The 21,767-nt window shown below is 40.1% G+C and overlaps 1 protein-coding gene across 11 annotated transcripts in view; it reads right to left on the bottom strand.

Moving 5' to 3' along the window:
* Window positions 1-1,030: 1,030 nt before the first annotated feature.
* The window catches only part of LOC144682835 (mitogen-activated protein kinase kinase kinase kinase 4), a 337,463-nt gene continuing 316,726 nt past the window's right edge, over window positions 1,031-21,767 (bottom strand). For all 11 annotated transcript variants that reach the window (XM_078545618.1, XM_078545613.1, XM_078545610.1 and 8 more), the window contains 5 exons: window positions 18,973-19,073; window positions 9,774-9,923; window positions 5,977-6,136; window positions 3,730-3,869; window positions 1,031-3,602 (listed from right to left, as the gene is read on the bottom strand). In XM_078545618.1, coding sequence (XP_078401744.1) covers window positions 3,519-3,602; window positions 3,730-3,869; window positions 5,977-6,136; window positions 9,774-9,923; window positions 18,973-19,073 — 635 coding nt within the window. In that variant the 3' untranslated portion in view covers window positions 1,031-3,518. The remainder of the gene's footprint in view (window positions 3,603-3,729; window positions 3,870-5,976; window positions 6,137-9,773; window positions 9,924-18,972; window positions 19,074-21,767) is intronic.

Consider the following 21,767-nt stretch of genomic DNA (forward strand, 5'->3'; position numbering starts at 1 on the left):
TGCAATATCTTCAGTATAAAAGAACATATTTCTTGAGATGATCTGGCTACAATTGAGTAGGTAAGAATGGAACCAAGCAGTTGCACTGAGTTGGACAATGGAGAAGAGGCATTGCAAGAGGATGTCAACCACATGAAAGGAGGAAAAATGCACCATAGTCACAGAGGATGTTATTTATGACCTTGATCAAGCCTGTTTCAATGCTGCAGCCTGGCTGGGAAAAACAAACAAACAAGGAGTTACAGGAAAGATGGAAACAGATTTAGAAGGCATTAATACATGTTGAGAGGACCATAGAGAGAAAAAAAGGAGCTTGGAGATAGGTGACAAAATTGCTCTTGTTGTTTAGGTGTTATGTCTTTTTTGCCTCTGGTCAAGATTATTTTTTAGGCTGACTTTTGGCAGAGTTGGTTTTATATCTGGCAAGATTTCAAATGCATCTATTTTATTGAAAATGATTGTACATGACAGCAAAGTAACACTAGAATGCCAATGTGTGTTGCCACGAAGATGGAGATGGTACTCATAGGTTAGAGCACCTATGCTACTGAGCTTTCAAGGCAATGCTCTGGTTTTGTCAAAAATGATTCACAGGAGCATATCATGCTGTATTGTTTAGTTTCCATCTAATTATAGGTTTCATCATCACCAGTACAGCAGACTGCCTATGGCAATATCAGAACGAAACCAGTAAAGGAAGTTGTACATTGTGTTAATCAGGCAAGTAGCATGCAAGTTAGCCCACTAACCTGCCACTTCTCAGATGTTGTTAACTTTGTTTCTGACAGTAAAAATGTTCACCAGTCAAAACCTTTACCCTTGGATCTCATCTATATTGTGTTGGAGAGGGATCAAGTCAAAGTCAGGAAGATAACTGGAGTGCTGGTGGAGAGTTACAAATGCTTTTACACATCCCCAAGCAGTTTGGGAACACATTATCTCCTCTCAGTCACAGGACATGCACTGGGACTGGGACTGAAAGTAAATAAAAAGTTGAAGCTTCGTGGATAAGCTTCACAAAGCCACAGTGTTGTGTTATGCACAATGTGCATTTAGTTGATTTTATTCAAGAAAAGATGAACGTCAGAGAAAATACAGGAATTTTCATAATACATAGAGGACATAAGTTAGATCACATAGCAGAAAACTGTTTGAAGAGGTTTACTTGTAACCATATTTCCCAATCTGCTTTGCAGCTAGACACAGTAATACCTCAATTTTGTTTTAGATCAGCTTCTAGGTTACCAGCAGAGTTCAGGGTTATAAACATCAAGTGTACTCATAATACAAAACTAAAACTTATAACAAACAATTTCAGAAAAAACATAAATATGTGATGCACATTAGTGTAACAAAACAATTTTTGTAAACATTTTCTCAAACGTAACGTGCATAAGATAAAGACACTGCAGTCATACAACAAGCGTTATTTGACTTAAAATAAAGTAGTAAAATTCAAAAGTAATTATAGGCATTTTCACTAAAGCTAGAAGTATTAAAACTTAATGTGTTGAAATTATTCTTCAAACATAGACGTAGTGGTTTTTTAATACTGTTACACCACCTTGGCACTTCTCATAGGTGGGAGATGCTAATCACAGACTCTGCTGAGATAGAGGGTTACTTCTAACTGTCATCAGGACCTTTAACTGCTTTTATTAAATCCAAAAAATATTCTGCTCATGGTAAACCTACTTACGTCAGGAAGTTTCTATGATTACTTTTACAGTTCTTAACAGATGATATAGGACAAATATTGCAAATTATTCAGTGACCAGGAGCTACGAGAGGAAAAAAAAAATCACAGTGACATGAGTGAATGAAAAATTCCCATGGTACATCTTTGATTTCACTGTACCACTACTGAGAATATTTCACTGTAGAATGAATAGTCTCCATTGAGAGAACTAAGCCCTGTAGTGTTGAGATCCTGTGCACATAACAGCATAAGGCAGCTGTCTAAAAAGTACCAAAAAAAGTTTAACATATCATAGGATCAATATAATGCTATTATGCATTATTATATCACCAGTATAGTATATTATACACTATAGGTATCTCAAGTAATTGAGTGACAGTTCAACAGATTATTACTGTAGACACATGTGTAAATGTCTAACATTTGTAAAATAAAATTCTGTTTACAGCAATATTAAAAAAATCTTTCCACAGCGAAATTTTGGATCTAAATTTGGGAAGATATATTGTACTGATAAGCAGTTTCACTACATTCTTGAAATTAAGTGTTTTAGTGCATTGCATCTTAAATCAACCACCTGCTCCCTACTACATATACAGTTTAATCTAATGCAACAGAATAGCTTAGTAAAACTATTTTCAAACTGCTACTTGAATCCGATTCCGACTGAGTAACAAGAAAAAGTCAGTTGTTGCTATCTGCACATAACTGGAGGATTACAATTGTGTCAATCTGTCAACCACATTTAGAACAGTTGATTATTTGCCTCCATTTTCTGTTTCTAAACACAACAGCTGACCGCAGGTCTGTCAGCTTCTGCTCTCAGCTGGCATTTTCCAATTACAAAAACAGTCACACTGTTTGCCTGCTAAAACAAGCTGCAATTTAACCAACAGTAGACAAACATTTTGACCATAAATTTGGTATCAATAAACTTTAAATTAGACAAAGATGCGTAAATTTTAGATACAAATAACATTAAAATGACTAAACCACCTCTTTTTTCCTTTCTTAAACAAATGAGGTAGGCAAAACAAATTTTTTTAAAAAGTAGTTTGGGAGATTTACGAGTGCAGGATTTGTTAATCTGCTTTTGCACTGCTACAAATAAGTCAAATATTGAAGAGAGGCATCTATAATACTGTAACATAACCAAACATCAAGTTTCTGGTCTGTCCCACAAAGCCATACAAATCCGAAAACCTTGTCCTCCACACAAATTTCAATTGACTTTTATTTTTAAAGTAGTTTCGGAGAACACAAGCAAAACCTGATATACAGAAAATGACCAAAAAACACCCTTCCCTTGCAAAGACCAACACAATTAATTGTTCTGATTCTGCCATTCACATTTCAATAAAAACTCCTAACTTGCATTTTCTTTCTGTTTAACACTCTGTCACCTTACAAAAGAAAAGTCACTTAGAATGATATACATTAAAAAAAAATTCCCCTTCCCACATTACATATTTCTCTACTGTCAGCGTATCACTGCTTCCACTTCCTATTTGCCCGACCACATTAGAACCAACCTTCTGCATTCTTAGGGCACTTTTCTCAAGCAAAACGCAGTCATCTTAAGTCAAGGGTTGTATAATTGAGATGAGGTGTTTTCTTCTATTCTAGACTGGCTGTCACCTGACAGTAAAATTCTAACAGCACCAGTAGCATTGCGTCCTTTTTACAAATCACTTAATTTCAGTGACAGATTTGGGCAATGCATTACATCAGTGCAGTTTTGTTCTCCAGTTGTTAGTTAATTCAAGGTTTCAAAGATCTTCTGAAGACTCCGGTTGCTCTTAAAGCATGACTTGTTTTCCTACCAGCTGAGAAGTGAACTCCTACCAAGAGTCATGAAGTAAACCTGGCTGCTTCCACCAGAACGGACTGAAGCAAAGAAGACCTTTTAAAAGAAAGTTGAATATGTGACACATTTTCGACAGCACCGAGATTGTTATATGATTAAGCTCAAACGCAAGTATATGCCTTCCTGTACACACATTTCTCAAAACTCACAAAAAAGCACATACCTTGTCGTTTCTTTCACAAAGAAACTTTAGTCGTTGCGCTCTTTTGTGCATAAATACACCATCCAAATGTCCAGTTTCTACTGAACGGATTTCAATGGCCTTTTCTCCCCAACCCATAATCTGATTAGATCGAATATAAGCTGAGTTGAAAAAAAAGAAGGAAAAATGTATCAGAATTTCAAAATCAAAGTCAAACTTCTCTGGGCACCAATGGTAGATATAAAGCTGGCACAAAATTCAACACTGCTGTAAGCAGCACTACAAGCTCATGAGAACTACAGGACTAGCAAGAATAAAGTGCAATTTAAACATAATAAAAACTTACTTCAAATGGTTTAATTTTCTTAATGCCCCTCCCCCCCGTTTATTTTATGTGAATAAAAGGACTTTCTTTACTTGTGATATTCTGATATTACTTCAATGCTTTTGATCACTCCCAGTATTTAGTAGCACCCTTTCATCAATGATGCTGAAAGGCTTGAGTCTAGATATGGTCAAACCCTGACATGCATTTATAATGTAATGTATAACTATAGTGCACTGGTGATAAGAGGTTGCACTGCTAAATAGTGAAAATGTTTGGATTTGGCCAGTCCAGTCTATATATTTATAGAATGCTGGATTCTAAACTCAAGAGGTTTGTAAGTTCAATTCCGTGTGTAAATTGACATTCAAACCTATTTGCTCTAATTAAGCAAGTTACATAATTTGTTTTGAAGCCCAATAGCAGCTGAACAGCATGATACCCAATCCCTTGGGCATGGAAAAATAATAGGATCAGTCCAGTATCAAATGTCTATCTTGTGTCAACTGATAAAGAAACATTAATGATTATGAATTATTCTGTAGTACAGTTCATCCTGCTCCCCTAGTTAGCACAAGTACAATGCCAGGCCTAACAAAAAAAGTAGGAAATACATACTTTAAGAACAACAATTTCATTCTGGAAAAGTTTAACACAGTATTTCATTTAAAGAGCTACTTCGTCTATTATGAATTTTAAAAATTCTGGTTAATACTCCCACAGATACCAGTAAGATATATGCAAGCCATTAGTATGTAGTCTCTGTCATGATCTGTAACTTGTGTTTTTGGAAAAACACAAATCAAAATAAAAGTTATAATGACAAACTGGAAAAAACAATCTGTTTACTTCAGCTGAGAGACATACTTAAGGTTTTAAATACAAATAAAATGGAAGGACTTTCCTTATGGCTCAGCAAGTTTACCAATGCAATAGTTGAGGCAGACCAGGGAGGTCGAGATTTAAACTCCAACCTTGACCTCCAGTGGTCAAACAGCTTAGTTATAACTAAAGCAATGACGCATTCCAGGCTGGAATCAGTGACATAAGGAGAAGAGAAAAAATTGGCAGGAAACATTTACACTTAGAGTTGAAAAATGTTATTTGGTTATTGATGTTCATAAAAATGTTTTTCAAATTATATATTGCATGGAGTTTTATATTATATTATTCAAAAATAGTTCTGCAGGGTTGGGGTCCCAAGTTTTATTATAATAGATGGTCCAATAACAATGTGGTAAAGTCTTTTTAAGAACGCATTGATCTTTATGTAGAAAAAACTGAAGATGTTCAGTTTAAGAAGTAAATATTTACACTAGAAAGAGTAATAGACTGTTATAAGATATCAAACCAGAACTACATAACAGACCATGTGCAAATATAAGAATTGGGATGTAGATCACAACTTTAGATAAATGTACATTTTAAAAAACTTTGAGATAAAGGAGCTTTTAAAAAGCAATGGAATTAACTAAAATATCAACTAAATGAGTGAACTGCATTTACAGTGACAAGTGTGCCCGTTCATGCCTATGATTTAGTGAAAATTGAACTGGACCATTCAAGGTAAAATGCAATTTAAAGAGACCAAATTATCCTGGGTCAATCCCTTTAGACTCCTAGTAGCAAATATTACAAAATGGCAGTAACAGAAGTCTGGGATCACAAATACAGAAGACCAGTTTTTGAAAGCTGCATGATCAATTAACAAGCATAAATTTCTCAGTCTCTTGCCATTTAGAAGGTTGGAACAGTATTATGACAAATAAAGCATTACATAAATTGTTGGCAACTACCATATTCAATAATGCAAAAGATAAAATGAGAAAATGGCATAAGTTCAAAAGCACTTAAGTTATTAACTTTTTAAAATGTCCTTCTCGGAAGGCAATCAGTCCACGTGATCTTGGGCATCATTTTATAAAGATCTATCATTTACATACCAACAGATGTAGGCATCTCTCCCCATTGTAGAACCACATCTTTAGTAATTCGCCCATATGTGTTAACATAGACTCCTTCGTCTTCATAGCACACCAACAATTCCATTCCGTCTGTGTTTGGAAGTATGATAATCGCATGTGGTTGGATGCTGCTTTGGATCTGCCAGAAAACAGCTTTCAATTTAGTACTCAATAACAATCTCGATCTAGATATTTTTAGTAGATTTACTGTATAACCAATTTTAAATGCTTACTGCAGCTTCCTTATAAATAGCAATTGCTGCATCAGTTTACTGACACATACATGCATAGTTTAATGCACCCCCACTTTTAAAGAGCTCTGTACTTATACCCCAAGATTTTAGTTCTCCACAGTTAATTAAAGACATACTTCTTCTGTTGCTCTTTTCCCCACAATATACTGATATATATTTCTCTGCATTGGAACTGCATCTGCAGTCTACCTTCCAACATAATTAACCTGTCTTATTCCTCCTGCAATCTTTCACAGTCCTACCGTTTGCTGTGCCCCCAATTGCATATCATCAGCAAATTTTAATATGATTCCTGCTTGTCCATTTCCAAATTTTTTTCAAACTCATTACAGGATGTCGGTGTCACTGGCTAGGCCAGCATTTATTGCCCATCTGTAATTGCCCTTGGGAAGGTGGTGGTGAGCTGCCTTCTTGAACCCGCTGCAGTCCCTGTGGTGTAGGGTACATCCACAGTGCTGTTAGGCAGGGATTTCCAGGATTTTGACCCAGCGACAGTGAAGGAACAGTGATATATTTCCAAGTCAGGATGGTGAGTGACTTGGAGGGGAATTTCCAGGTGATGGTATTCCTATGTATCTGCTGCCCTTGTCCTCCTCGATGGTAGTGGTCATGGGTTTAGTAGGTGCTGCCTAAGGAGCCTTGGTGAGTTTCTGCAGTGAATCTTGTAGATGGTACACACTGCTGCCACTGTTCGTCAGCAGGGGAGGGAGTGAACGTTTGTGGACGGGATGCCAATCAAGCGGGCTGCTTTGTCCAGGATGGTGTCAAGCTACTTACATGTTGTTGGAGCTGCACTCATCTAGGCACAGGAGAGTATTCCATCACACTCCTGACTTGTGCCTTGTGGATGGTGGGCAGGCTTTGGGGGAGTCAGGTGGTGAGTTACTCATGGCAGGGTTCCTAGCCTCTGACCTGCTCTTGTAGCCACAGTATTTATATGACTAGTCCAGTTCGGTTTCTGGTCAATGGTAACCCCCACGGCATTGACAGTGGGGGAATCAGCGATGGTTAGATTCTCTCTTGCTGGAGATGGTCAGTGCCTGGCACTTCTGTGGCGTGAATGTTACTTGTTATTTGTCAGCCCAAACCTGGATATTGTCCAGATCTTGCTGCATTTGGACGTGGACTGCTTCAATATCTGAGGAGTCACGAATGGTGCTGAACACTGTGCAATCATCAGTAAACAGCCCCACTTCTGACCATATGATGGAAGGAGAGTCATTGATGAAGCAGCTGAAGATAGTTGGGCCTCGGACACTACCCTGAGGAACTCCTGCAGTAATGTCCTGGAACTGAGATGATTGACCTCCAACAACCACAGCCATCTTTCTTCATGCTCGGTATGGTTCTAACCAGCGGAGAGTTTACACTCTGATTCCCACTGACTCCAGTTTTGCTTGGGCTCTTTGATGCCTCACTCGGTCAAATGCTGCCTTGATGCCAAGGGCAGTCACACTCATCTCACCTTTGGGGTTCAGCTCTTTTGTCCATGTTTGAACCAAGGCTGTAATGAGGTCAGGAGCTGAGTGACCCTGGCTGAACCCAAACTGAGTGTCAGTGAGCAGGTTATTGCTAAGCAAGTGCCACTTGATAGCACTGTTGATGATCCCTTCCATCACTTTACTGATGATCGACAGTAGACTGATGGAGCAGTAATTGGTTAGGTTGAATTTGTCCTGTTTTTTTTTGAGTATAGGACATACCTGGGCAATTTTCCACATTGCTGGATAGATGCCTGTGTTGTAGCAGTGTTGGAACAGCTTGGCTAAGGGCAGAGCAAGTTCTGGGGCACAAGTCTTCAGTACTATTGCCGGAATCTTGTCAGGGCCCATAGCCTTTGCAGTATCCAGTGCCTTCAGCCGGTTCTTGATATCACGCGGAGTGAACTGAATTGGCTGAAGACTGGCATCTGTGATGCTGGTGACCTCTGGTGGAGGCCGAGATGGATCATCCACTCGGCACTTCAGGCTGAAGATTGTTGCGAATGCTTCAGCCTCATTTTTTGCACTGATGTGTTGGGCTTCTCTATCATTGAGGATGGGAATATTTGTGGAGCCTCCTCCTCCAGTGAGTTGTTTAATTGTCCACCACCATTCACAATTGGATGTGGCAGGACTGCAGAGCTTAGATCTGATCCATTGGTTGTGGAATTGCTTAGCTCTGTCTATCACTTGCTGCTTATGTTGTTCGGCAAGCAAATAGTCCTGTGTTATAGCTTCACAGGTTGACACCTCATTTTTAGGTATGCCTGGTGCTGTTCCTGGCATGCCCCCCCTGCACTCTTGGTTGATCCCCTGGCTTGATGGTAATGGTAGAGTGGGGGATATGCTGGGCCATGATGCTACAGATTGTGGTTGAGTATAATTCTGCTGCTGCTGATAGCCCACAGTTCCAAATCATTTAAATGGGTGGGAAACAAATCAAGTCACACCACAGATGACTGGGGCACACAACTAAATACATTTTGCCACTCTCCATTTTGATTTACTTCTTCAAAATTATGAAAATGGTCTGCTTTTTGTAAAAATACAATTTGAACACTCATTGATCCAAATTGGAACCTCAGGATATAAATGTGTTTCTTGTAAACTCAGTACCAAAAATAGCATATATTAATTTCAAAAACTGTGCATCTTATCTATCAACACTGTAAAGATCTGGCATTAGAAGTGACTGCTGAAATGCATTGATACTTGCACGAAATTTAGAAGAGCTTCAAATGGTTGTGTGTTTCTGACTACCAGAAGCTCTAAAGTATCCATAAAGTTATTTTTAAAAAAAATATATATACACACATATATATATATATTATATATATATTTTCTTCATCTACACACATTGCTTGCTTTTAGTATTTAGCATACATCTGCAAGGAAGGGATGATTGAAAATTGGCTGTCATAAAAAGCATTACTTTTATGGATACCTTAGAGCTTCTGGTAATGAGAAACCAACTATTTGAAACTCTTCTAGATCTTGTGCAAGTATGAATGCATTTCGGCAGTCACTTGTAATGCCAGGAGTTTACAGTGTTGAGAGATAAGATGCACATTTTTTGAAATTAATTTGCACTGTTGTGCAAAGGACTCTATAAGGCTCAGTGGTGCTTTTTGGTACTGAGTTTACAAGAAACACTTTTATATTCTGAGATTCAGATTTGGATCAGGGTGTTCAAATTGTATTTTTACAAAAGAAGCCCATTTCCAGCATTTTGATTTACTTCTTAGAAATTATGAGGTGTTTATTCAGAATTTAGAGTGTTTTGAGAAGATACATCTCTACAGCTTTTATTAATCCCCAATTATAGTGGGACAAAACAAAGGGCCATTTTGATCACCTTGTCTTAAACGAAATTAGACTCAATATTAGTGCATGATTTGGCACTTCTGTTAAAATATTGAATAAAAGAATTTCACATAAATATCGTTAAGCATTTGAATGCTTCCATTGCAGCTAATTTTTGGTCATTTAATTTTAAGATCCTATTTTGCCTCTCTAGAAAAGGGAGTGAATGTAATCTTACATGTGTTGGCAGATAAATATCGTAGACTGTTCCCGAGTCCACATCAACAGCATGGAACCCAGCGCAGGAGCCATAGATCACTTTTAACCTCTGCCCTTCCTCCACTGTGAGGTCTACCAATAATGGCCTGTGCAACAGGTCTGTAAATGACTGCAAGGAAAAAAATGCAAGATCAGGCATCACTGCACATTTGATTTAGTAATTCATAGGTACATTTACAGCAACCTCTTCAACCTATTGTCTAGCTTCAAATATTTTCCCATGTGCAGATAAACTCTGAACTATTTTCCCAAAAAATTACACATGGTTCAGGAATTGACATTAATGAAAATGGTATTCTGGAATTAGACACCCATATTGTGTGTTCTTCTTCAGATTGATGTAGAATTAATGTTGATACTGGGTATTCTAATGAAATAAGGCAAAGGCTGACTTGTAGTTGTAACACAAATTGAATTAACTAAATATTGTTAAATGTTTATTGTTCATTAATGTAATCATCTTAAAAATAGATTCTCTCTCAAGGTGACATCACTGGAGTATGAAATAATTTAAATTTGCATTTAACAATACTACTTCAATGGTATGATTAGAAGATCAATACATTCTTGATCTGAAAGAACTTTCAATAAAAAGCTTGTTTTGAGATGTGAATGACACTGACGAAGCAACCTTTATTACTCTGAAGAAATTAAGAATCAATTATGTTGGGTGGAATGATCGTCATATGTAGGCCAGACTAGAAGGGATGGCAGGTTCCCTTTCCTAATGGGAACCAACCTGATGGCAGGAGATTGCTGTGGGTGAAGGATAGGTGGGAAATAATAACATTTCCACTTTACCATCCCATCTCATCTTTGTTGCTTATCCTTAATCTTCGTAAATCCATGGATTTATTTAAATAATTCCTATACTATTCTGTTTTACAAAATACAGTGTAATTCACATAATCTATACTGTTTAGCAATTTACATCATATTATTGAGATTTTGAACGGTCAAAAATACTTTAGAAAACATTTGTGGAATCAAATGCAACCATATACTTCTAAACTAACTTCCACAATCCATTGGAGTTAAGATTTATGAGCCCAAAGAGCAAACATGGGTGATCTAGTCTGACAATAAGAGCTGGTGTACTTTTCATAAAGCACTATTATTTGTCCTGTACTTTAGCCACAGCCATCTAGAGACCTAAATATGAAGAATGAAGCGATTAGTGTTTTTGATTTAGAAATCTTCATTTTGAAGGCTGGGTTGTCTGGGTTTTCAGTTCATCTGTGTGAACAAAATATATTTGAGCATTGCTTTGATTGGGAATGTGCCCCGAAGCTGAAACCAGAGAGAGAGAGAGAGAGGAGAACAAGTAGGGGCAGCAGAATAAGCTGCACTATGAATAGGTGAGGCTATTGGGAGAGTTGAAAAGAAGCATGGTGATGAAGAGCACAAAGGAAGGGCTCAATGGATAACTTCATGATGGTAGAGATCGGGTGGGTAAGAACAAGAGTGGTCTAAAAGCTTACCAGAGAGAGGAGGCTCTGAGGATAGTAAAAAGCCCTGATCAAGAAATACCATTTTTTTAAAAAATCAGATCCCACAGTCAATAAAAAAAATACATCTTCTGATATAGTCAATAACTTGCCCTTGAAAGTGCAAATTGGCATAGGGATGCGAGAATAAGGGAAGTAAACATGTGGCTAAAGGAGTGGTGCAGGAAAGAGGGGTTCCATTTCGTGGGGCACTGGCATCAGTATTGGAACAGGAGGGATCTGTACCCTTGGGATGGTCTCCACCTGAACCAATCTGGGACCAATGTTCTAGCGAAAAGGGTAAATAGGGTGGTCAACAGGACTTTAAACTAGAAAGTGGGGGGGGGGAGGGTAAAACTCCAAGAAGTATGACTAATGGGAAACAAAGCAGCAGGTTAGTGTGTGGGGGGGGTGGATTCAATTTCATGGAAAATTATGAAAAAACTGAAAAGAAAGGAGAGCCCAGGAGAGGCTATTAAAGTCTCCAGAACACAAAATAGGACACAGTGTTTGGAAAGGGCTAGGAATCTAACTTCAAGCACATCAGATAAAGGGACGACAATGAGAAAGGGGGCAGGAAATACAGGACTGAAGGTGTTGTATCTGAATGCACTCAGTATACGAAATAAGGTAAATGAGCTTGTGGCGCAGATTGAAATTGGCAGGTATGATGTGGTGGGCATTACGGAGACATGGCTGCAAGGGGATCAGGACTGGGAGCTAAATATCCAAGGATATACATCCTATCGAAAAGATAGGCAGGTTGGCAGAGGGGGTGGGGTTGCTTTGTTAGTAAGAAATGAAATTAAATCGATAGCAAGAAATGATGTAGGGTCAGATGATGTAGAATCTGTGTGGGTAGAGTTGAGGAACTGCAAAGGTAAAAAAACCATAATGGGAGTTATGTACAGGCCTCCGAACAGTAGTCAGGATGTAGGGCACAAGGTACACCAGGAGATTGAAAAGCCGTGTAAGAAAGGCAAGGTTACAGTGATCATGGGGGATTTCAATATGCAGGTAGACTGGGAAAATCAGGTTGGTAGTGGATCCAAAGAAAAGGAATTTGTGGAATGTCTATGAGATGGCTTTTTGGAGCAGCTTGTGGTGGAGCCCACTAGGGAACAGGCAATTCTAGATTTAGTGATGTGTAATGAGGCAGATTTGATAAGGGAGCTTAAGGTGAAGGAACCCTTAGGAGGAAGTGACCATAATATGATAGAATTTACCCTGCAATTTGAGAGGAAAAAGCTGGAATCAGATGTAACGGTATTACAGTTGAATAAAGGCAACTACAGAGGCAAGAGGGAGGAGCTGGCCAGAATTGACTGGGAGATGAGCCTAGCAGGAAAAACAGTGGAACAGCAATGGCAGGAGTTTCTGGGAGACACAGCTAAAATTCATCCCTAGGAAGAAGCGTACTAAAGGGAGGACGAGGCAACCATGGCTGACAAGGGAAGTCAGGGACAGCATAAAAGCTAAAGAGAAAGCATACAATGCGGCGAAGAGCAGTGGGAAACCAGGGGATTGGGAAGCCTACGAAGACCAACAGAGGACAACTAAAAAAGAAATAAGGAGGGAGAAGATTAAATATGAGGGTAAACTAGCCAGTAATATAAAAGAAGATTGCAAGAGTTTTTTTTAGATATATAAAGGGTAAGAGAGAGGCAAAAGGGGCCGCTGGAAAATGATGCTGGAGAAGTAGTAGTGGGGAACAAAGAAATGGCGAAGGAACTGAATAGGTACTTTGCTTCAGTCTTCACAGTGGAAGACACGAGTGACATCCCCAAAGTTCAAGAGAGTCGGGGGGCAAAGGTGAGTATGGTGGCCATTACCAAGGAGAAGGTGCTAGGAAAACTGAAAGGTCTGAAGGTGGATAAATCACCTGGACCAGATGGATTACACCCCAGTGTTCTGAAGGAGATAGCTGAAGAGATAGTGGAGGCGTTAGTGGTGATCTTTCAGGAATCACTGGAGTCAGGGAGGGTCCCAGAGGACTGGAAAATCGCTAATGTAAGCCCCCTGTTTAAGAAGGGAGTGAGGCAAAAGACGGGAAGTTACAGGCCGATTAGCCTGACCTCGGTCGTTGGTAAGATTTTAGAATCCATTATTGAGGATGAGATTTCAGAATACTTGGAAGTGCATTGTAAAATCGGGCAAAGTCAGCATGGTTTCATCAAGGGGAGGTCATGCCTGACAAATCTGTTAGAATTCTTTGAGGAGGTAACAAGTAGGTTAGACAAAGGAGAGCCAATGGATGTTATCTACTTGGACTTCCAGAAGGCCTTTGACAATGTGCCGCACAGGAGGATGCTCAGTAAGATAAGAGCCCATGGTGTTAGAGGCAAGGTACCAGCATAGATAGAAGATTGGCTGTCTGGCAGGGGGCAGAGAGTGGGGATAAGGGGGTCCTTCTCAGGATGGCGGACGGTGACTAGTGGAGTTCCGCAGGGGTCAGTGTTGGGACCACAACTTTTCACTTTATACATTAATGATCTAGATGAAGGAACTGAGGGCATCCTAGCTAAGTTTGCAGATGATACAAAGATAGGTGGAGGGACAGGTAGTATTGAGGAGGCAGGGAGGCTGCAGAAGGATTTGGACAGGTTAGGAGAATGGGCAAAGAAGTGGCAGATGGAATACAACGTGGGGAAGTGAGAGGTCATGCACTTTGGTAGGAAGAATAGAGGCATAGACTATTTTCTAAATGGGGAGAGAATTCAAAAATCTGGAGTGCAAAGGGACTTGGGAGTCCTAGTCCAGGATTCTCTTAAGGTTAACTTGCAGGTTGGCGCGGTAGTTAGGAAGGCAAATGCAATGTTGGCATTTATTTCGAGAGGACTAGAATATAAAAGCAGGGATGTGCTGCTGAGGCTTTATAAGGCTCTGGTCAGACCACATTTAGAATATTGTGAGCAATTTTGGGCCCCGTATCTCAGGAAGGATGTGCTGGCCCTGGAGAGGGTCCAGAGGAGGTTCACGAGAATGATCCCAGGAATGAAAGGCTTAACATATGAGGAACGTTTGAGGACTCTGGGTCTATACTCAATGGAGTTTACAAGGATGAAGGGGGATCTGATTGAAACTTACAGAATACTGAAAGGCCTGGATAGAGTGGACGTGGGGAAGATGTTTCCATTAGTAGGAGAGATTAGGACCCGAGGGCATAGCCTCAGAGTAAAGGGAAGACCTTTTAGGACAGAGATGAGGAGAAACTTCTTTAGCCAGAGAGTGGTGAATCTATGGAATTCATTGCCACAGAAGGCTGTGGAGGCCAGGTCATTGAGTGTATTTAAGACCGAGATAGATAGGTTCTTGACTGGTAAGGGGCAAAGGTTACAGGGAGAAGGCGGGAGAATGGGGTTGAGAAACTTATCAGCCATGATTGAATGGCGGAGCAGAACCCGATGGGCCGAAGCCTAATTTTTGCTCCTATGTATTATGTTCTTAAAGCACAGGCAGTTTTAAGAAAATTAATTTTAAACAGAGAAACAAGCCAAACTGATAAATAGCTGTCTCACTTTACATTGGATACACTGCACAGAACAGGCCATTCAGTCAAACCAGTCCATGCCAGTATTTATGCTCCACTTGAGTTCCTCCCATCTTTCCTCATCAAAATCTACTGTAATAACCCTCTATTTCCTTCTCCCTCATATGATTGCCTAAATTCCCCTTAAATGCAACTGTACTATTCACTTCAATCATTCCCTGCAGTAGTGAGTTGGTGGAATGGGTGGACATGTGGCAGATGAAGTTCAATGTGGAGAAATGTGAAGTGATTCATTTCGGTAGGAAGAACTTGGAGAGACAATATAAAATAAAGGGTACAAATTTGAAGAGTGCGCAGGAGCAGACTGGAGTCAAAACTGGAGTCAATGGGAATCAGAGGGAAAACTCTCCACTGGTTGGAGTAATACCTAGCGCAAAGGAAGGTGGTTGTTGGAGGTCAATCATCTCAGTTCCAGGACATCACTGCAGGAGTTCCTCAGGATAGTGTCCTCGGTCCAACCATCTAAGATGCTTCATCAATGACCTTCCTTCCATCATAAGGTCAGAAGTGGGGATGTTTGCTGATGATTGCACAATGTTCAGCACCATTCGTGACTCCTCAGATATTGAAGCAGCCCATGTCCAAATGCAGCAAGACCTGGACAACATCCAGGTTGGGCTGACAAGTGGCAAGTAACATTCACGCCACACAAGTGCCAGACAATGACCATCTCCAACAAGAGAGAATCTAACCATCACTGAATCCCCCACTATCAACATTCTGGGGGCTACCAATTGACCAGAAACTGAACTGGACTAGCCATATAAATACTGTAGCTACAAGAGCAGGTCAGAGGCTAGGAATCCTGCAGCGAGTAGCTCACCTTCTGACTCCTCAAAGCCTGTCCACAATCTACAAGGCACAAGTCAGGAGTGTAATGGAATATTCTCCACTTGCCTGGATGGGTGCAGCTCCAACAACACTTAAGAAGCTTGACACCATCCAGGACAAAGCAGCCCACTTGATTGGCACCCCATCCACAGACATTCACTCCCTCCACCACTGAAGAACAGTGGCAGCAGTGTGTACCACCTACAAGATGCACTGCAGAAATTCACCAAGGCTCCTTAGACAGCACATTCCTAACCCACAGCCACTACAATGTAGAAGGACAGGGGCAGCAGATACATGGGATCATCACCACCTGGAAGTTCCCCTCCAAGTCACTCACCATCCTGACTTGGAAACATATTGCCGTTCCTTCATTGTTGCTGGGTCAAAATCATGCAACTGCCTGCCTAACGGCACTGTGGTGTACCTACACCATAGGGAATGCAGTGGTTCAAGGCAGCTCACCAACACCTTCTCAAGGGCAATTAGGGATGGACAATAAATGCTGGCCGAGCCAATGGTGCCCACAAATGAATAAAAACAAGGAACTGAAGGTGGTAAGACAGATTGAGAGAGCAGCTAATGCTTTATCCTAGGTTTTATTAATAGGGGCATGAAGTGCAAGAGCAAGGAGATAATGCTGAGCTTGTATAAGACACTAGCTTGGGCTCAGCTGAAGTATTGCATCCAGTTCACAGCGCTGCACATTAGGAAGGATGTGAACACACTGGAGAGAGTGCAGAAAAGATTCACGAGAAGGATTCCAGGGATGACGAACTTCAGCCATGAAGACAGATCGGAGATGTTGAGACTGTTTTCTTGGGAGAAAAGAAGGCACAGAGAGATTTGGATAGAGGTATTCAAAATTTATGAGGGGTCTCGACAGAGTAGGTAAGGAGAAACTGTTCCCACTTGTGAAACGATTGAGAAGGAGAAGGTCCAGACTTAAGGTAATTTGCATAAGTGATATGTGAAAAAATAATTCACGCAGCCAATGGTTAAGGTCTGGAATGCACTGCCTGAGATTGTAGTGGAGGCAAGTTGAATTGAGGCTTACAAAAGGGAATTAGAATCTTATTTGAAAAGGATCAATATGCAGGGTTATATGCAGAAGGCGGAAAAACGGTACGGCGGAAAAATGGTGCTAAGCAAGTAGCTCATTTGGAGAGCCAGTGCAGACGCGATGGGCCCAATTGCCTCCTTCTGTGCTGTGAAAATTCTGTGATTCTGAGTTCCACACTTTCACCATTCTTTGACAGAATTCCCTATTGTGTTTCTTGCTGATCATCTAATTAAAGGCCTCTACTTATGCTCTTCCCACAAGAGGTGGTGGTGTTGCCATGCACTTGTTGCCCTTGTCCTTTTAAGTGGTAGGGGTCATGCTTTTGAAAGGTACTGTCGAAGGAGCCACAGCAGGTTGCTGCAGTGCATTTTGTAGATGGCACACACTGCAGTCATAGTGTACCAGTGGTGGAGGGAGTAAATATTTAATGTGGTGGATGTAGTGCCAATCAAGTGAACTGCTTTGTTCTGGATGGCATTGAGCTTCCTGAGTGGTTTTGGAGCTGCGCCCACTTAGCCAAGTGGGCAGCTATATTGGTAGTAATCCCAACTAGCTGGAAAATTGTGTAGAGACATTGGAGGAGGATGATATGGTCAACCGTGTCAAAGGCTGCAGACAGGTAGAGAAGGCCAAGGAGGTATAACTATTATTGAGGCAAGCAATCATGCAATGATCACTTTTTGCTAGAGGATCATTTAATATTAGAACATTAAGTAATCCCATCTTATTACACGTTCCCAAATGTAAGATAGCCTGATTTGATTCCACAATGTATTATTCTAAGAAACTGTTCCCACAAAACTGTTTTTCAAGGCTACCTTTCCTAATATCATTTGCCCAATCTGTATGAAGATTGAAGATGCCCATGATTATTGCAGTACCTTTCTTACAAGCCCCCATAATTTCATGATTAATGCTATGTCCGGCAGTCCTGCTATGGGTCAAATAGGCTACTTCCACCAGTGACTTTTTTCCCTTGCTATTTCCTATCTCCACTCCGCTGATTCTACATCTGATCTTCCGAGCCAAGATCATGTCTCAGTTCTGTACTTATCTAATCCTCTGTAAACAAAGTTATCCTACCTCCATTTCCTTTCTTTCTATTCTTCCAAAATGTCTAGTGCCCCTTGGTCATCTTGCAACCATGGCTCTCAGATGGTGATCAGATGATACTTATTTCTATATGTGCCATCAATTCATCCATCTTGTTACAAATGCTGCTTGCATTTAAATAAGACATCTGTAATTCTGTCTTTTTATCATTTTCCCTGCTCTGATGCTATGGTGGTACACTAACTCTTCCTGCCACACTCTGGTTATCATTACCCATGCCCTTTCAGTAAATTTCTAAGTTTTCCCTCACTTAAGCCCTCCCCCGATTGTTTAGTTGAAAGTAGTATCTACAGCCTTAGTTACTTGATTCACCAGGACACTGGTCCCCGCATGGTTTTCGAGAAGCCCTTCCCAACCAAACAGCTCCCTCTTTCCTTAGCACAAGTGCCAGCACCCCATGAAATCAAACCCATTTTCCCCACAACAATCCTTAAGCCATGCATTCAACTCTGATCTTAACGACCCAATGCCACTTAACTTGTGGCTCAGATAGTGATGCAATAATCATCTTTATGGTTCATCTTTTTAATTTAGCCCCATGTCATCCAATTATAGAGGTAGTACTTGTAGAAAATTGTCACTACAGTTGACATAACATAAATTTTCCAAAAACATAAACGGACTTGTATTTAAATTAGTGTTTCCTGGTGCACTTTACAGCCAATTAAGTTTCTTTTTAAAAAACTATAGTCACTGTTGTAATGCAGGAAATGAGGGAGCCAATTTGCACACAGCAAGCTTGCAGAAACAGCAATGTGATAATGACCAGATAATCTGTTTTCGTGATATTGATCGAGGGGTGAATATTGGCCAGAATACCAGCATAACATACCCGCTCCTCTTCAAAAAAATGCCATCGGATCTTTTAAATATCTGAGGGGGCAGACGAGGCCTCATCTTAACATCCCATCTGAAAGACGGCATCTCCAATAGTGCAGCACTCCCTCAGGACTGCACTGGAATGTCAGGGTAGATTTTTGGACTCAAGTCTCAAAGGGTGGGACTTGAACCTACAACTTTCTGACTCAGTACCAGAGTGCTACTTATCTGGGCCACGGCTAACACCAACTACGAACTAAAACTATGGCAAATATTTTCCGCAGTTACCACTTACCTTAAAGGCCATAAATTTGTGGTATGGCTTTGGTGCCCATGCATAGACTTCCACAGAATTCTTCAAAGCAATCACTAAAAACTTGATCCTCTCATATTTTACTGGAAAAGGAAATTAATTTTTAGTATTGTATAGACAGAAGTAAAACATCCGCAGCTTATTTTAATTAAGCAGCTTTAAGTAGGGTTATTAATTCAACTACCAAGCTAGACTGATGCAGTAACAAAGTTTACAAAAAACAGAAATGTGATAGAATGGATAAGGATTGAAGTAACTGAAAACTGAAAATATCATGGGAAGGAAGCATTAATATCTGCAAATATCTTGGAAAATTAAAAGTGCTGCATTGTCATCAATTGTTAAACAACTTTGGGAAACCAAAGATTTGACGAATGAAATCTCAGAAAAGATTTCACTTTTAAGCATGAAAATTTCAACCTAAAGAGCCAAAGATGCCTCATTAACCCTTCAATGCTCACAAAGCTATTTAGGTTTGATCGCACTACTTTATCTATGTCAATTTTAAAATTGATATCATATGTCAATGTCATGGATATAACTCAATAACAATCCAGCATAAGTTAAAAGAAAAATTTTAAGACAACTTCCTGACAGTTAGAATTTAGTAATGTTCTGAGGGTATGTACAATGCAAAATAAAAGGTTAGCAATTTCAACATAAGCCAGCATGCCTATTAAGGATATTGAATGTCTGGTAAGAGGAAGTCAGACAGGAATCTCAGTTAATAGTCGTTCGGTAGTACAGAACTTGAATACTGCTGAAAAAAAATGAGACATCTCTTTTTTCAACAAATCTCAGTTAAAACGTAGTGAAATACTTTTCACATTATCTAGCAATATTTTTATTGCGTATACACCTACAGCACAGAAACAAGCTTTTCAGTTCAAGCAGTTTATGCCAGAGTTTATGGTTCACACGAGTTTCCTTCCACTCCATTTTATCCTGTCATCATATCCTTCTATTCCTTTCTCCATGTGCTTATCTCACTTTCTCTGAAAAGCATCTATCCTACTTTCCTCAACTACTTCTTGAAAACCAAGGGTATAACGAGAATGAGAAACTTAAAATAATTATCAGCAAAGAAAAAGTACTGGAACATTGACAGATCTCCTGGGCCTGGTGGCCAATACTTTATGGAGTTTTAAAAGGGGTGGTTAGAGAGTTAGTGGATGGATTCAGAATTCCTAGATGCTACAATGGTCCCTGTAGATTAGAAGGTAGTAAATGTAATCCCACGGGACAAAAAAATGAGGGAGAGAGAATACAATGCCTCCCTGAGGTGGAAGCAACCCCCCCCACCCTCTGATCTACATGCACCCTTAAACCCACCACCCACCCCGCTTCCTGACTTGCTCAAACCCTCCCTGTCCAAGACCCTGGACGTGCCCATCTCTGGGATCCATGGACCTTCTTCCTCCTCCTCTTGCAGTCCCAGCAGCAGCCACTAGCGCACTACTGTCGCTGCTGCCCATTCAGATTGGCTGGCAGTTCCAGAAGGGTGGACTTCCTCCCCATGAAGAAATATTTCTTCACTTGAGAGGATTGTGAATCTTTGGAATTCTCTAGACCAGAAGGTTGTGGATGCCCAGTTGATAAGTATAATCAGAACTGTGTTTGATAAGTTACTTGGGCACTAAGGGAATCAATGCTTTTTTAAAATTCTTTCACGGGATGTGGGCGTATCTGGCTAAGCCAAGATTTACTGCCCATCCCTAACTGCCCTCGAGAAGGTGGTGAGCTGCTTTCTTAAGTCGCTGCAGTCCATGTGGTGCAGGTACACCCACAGTGCTATTAGGGAGGGAGTTCCAGGATTTTGACCCTACAACAGTAAAGGAACGGCAATATAGTTACAAGTCAGGATGGTGTGGGCCTTGAAGGGGAACTTCCAGGTGGTGGTGTTCCATGCATCTGCTGCCCTTGTCCTGCATATGGGAATGGGACAGGAAAATGGAGTTGACGTAGTGGTTCAGCCATGATCGTACTGAATGACAGAGCATGCTTGATGGGTTATATGGTATACACCTGCTCCAATTTTTTAAATGATAGCTTAGTAAGCATTCTTATTACTCTTTGGGTAAAAGCGGCTTCTCATGATCCCTATTGGTGACTATCTTATATCAATACCTCCGCTAAAATTAGGGGCTATCTTCTCTATATCTACTTCATCAAATCCCTTCATAATTTTAAAGAGGGCCTCTCAGCCTTCTCTTTTCCACTGAAGCCCCAGCTTTTTCAGCCTTTCCTGTTAAGTATAAACCCTCAGATCTGGTATCATCCTTGTGAATCTTTTTACATCTTCTCCAGTGCCTCTATATCATTTTTATGATATGGGGCCAGAATGGTTCACAGTACTCCCACTGTGGTCTAATCAAGGTTTGGTACAAGTTTAACATAATCTCTCTGCTTTTCTATTCTTTCTTTCTAGAAATGAACCTCACTACTTGGTTTGTTTTTTCCCTTTTTACAAAAGATCTTATTAACCTGCATCACTACTTTTAGTGATTTCTTTATCTGCAACCCTGACTCTACCTCATTTAGATTCTTATTATCCAAGCAGTATCTGGACATCTTATTCTTCCTACCACAGTTTAACATTAGCGGACCAAAAATTCTAAATCCTTTTCCCAATCCACATAAATATTTAAACATTGAAATTAAGCAAACAAAAAAGTCAAGTGTATTAATAAAATTCAATTGTAAACGTTCCTCAGATATTCATCATCTGGTTAGAACCTCTATCATAGATCCTTCTATGTCTCATATTTATGGTAGTT

Source organism: Cetorhinus maximus, chromosome 7 (assembly GCF_964194155.1).
Source record: "Cetorhinus maximus chromosome 7, sCetMax3.hap1.1, whole genome shotgun sequence".
In the NCBI taxonomy this organism is placed as follows: Eukaryota; Metazoa; Chordata; class Chondrichthyes; order Lamniformes; family Cetorhinidae; genus Cetorhinus; species Cetorhinus maximus.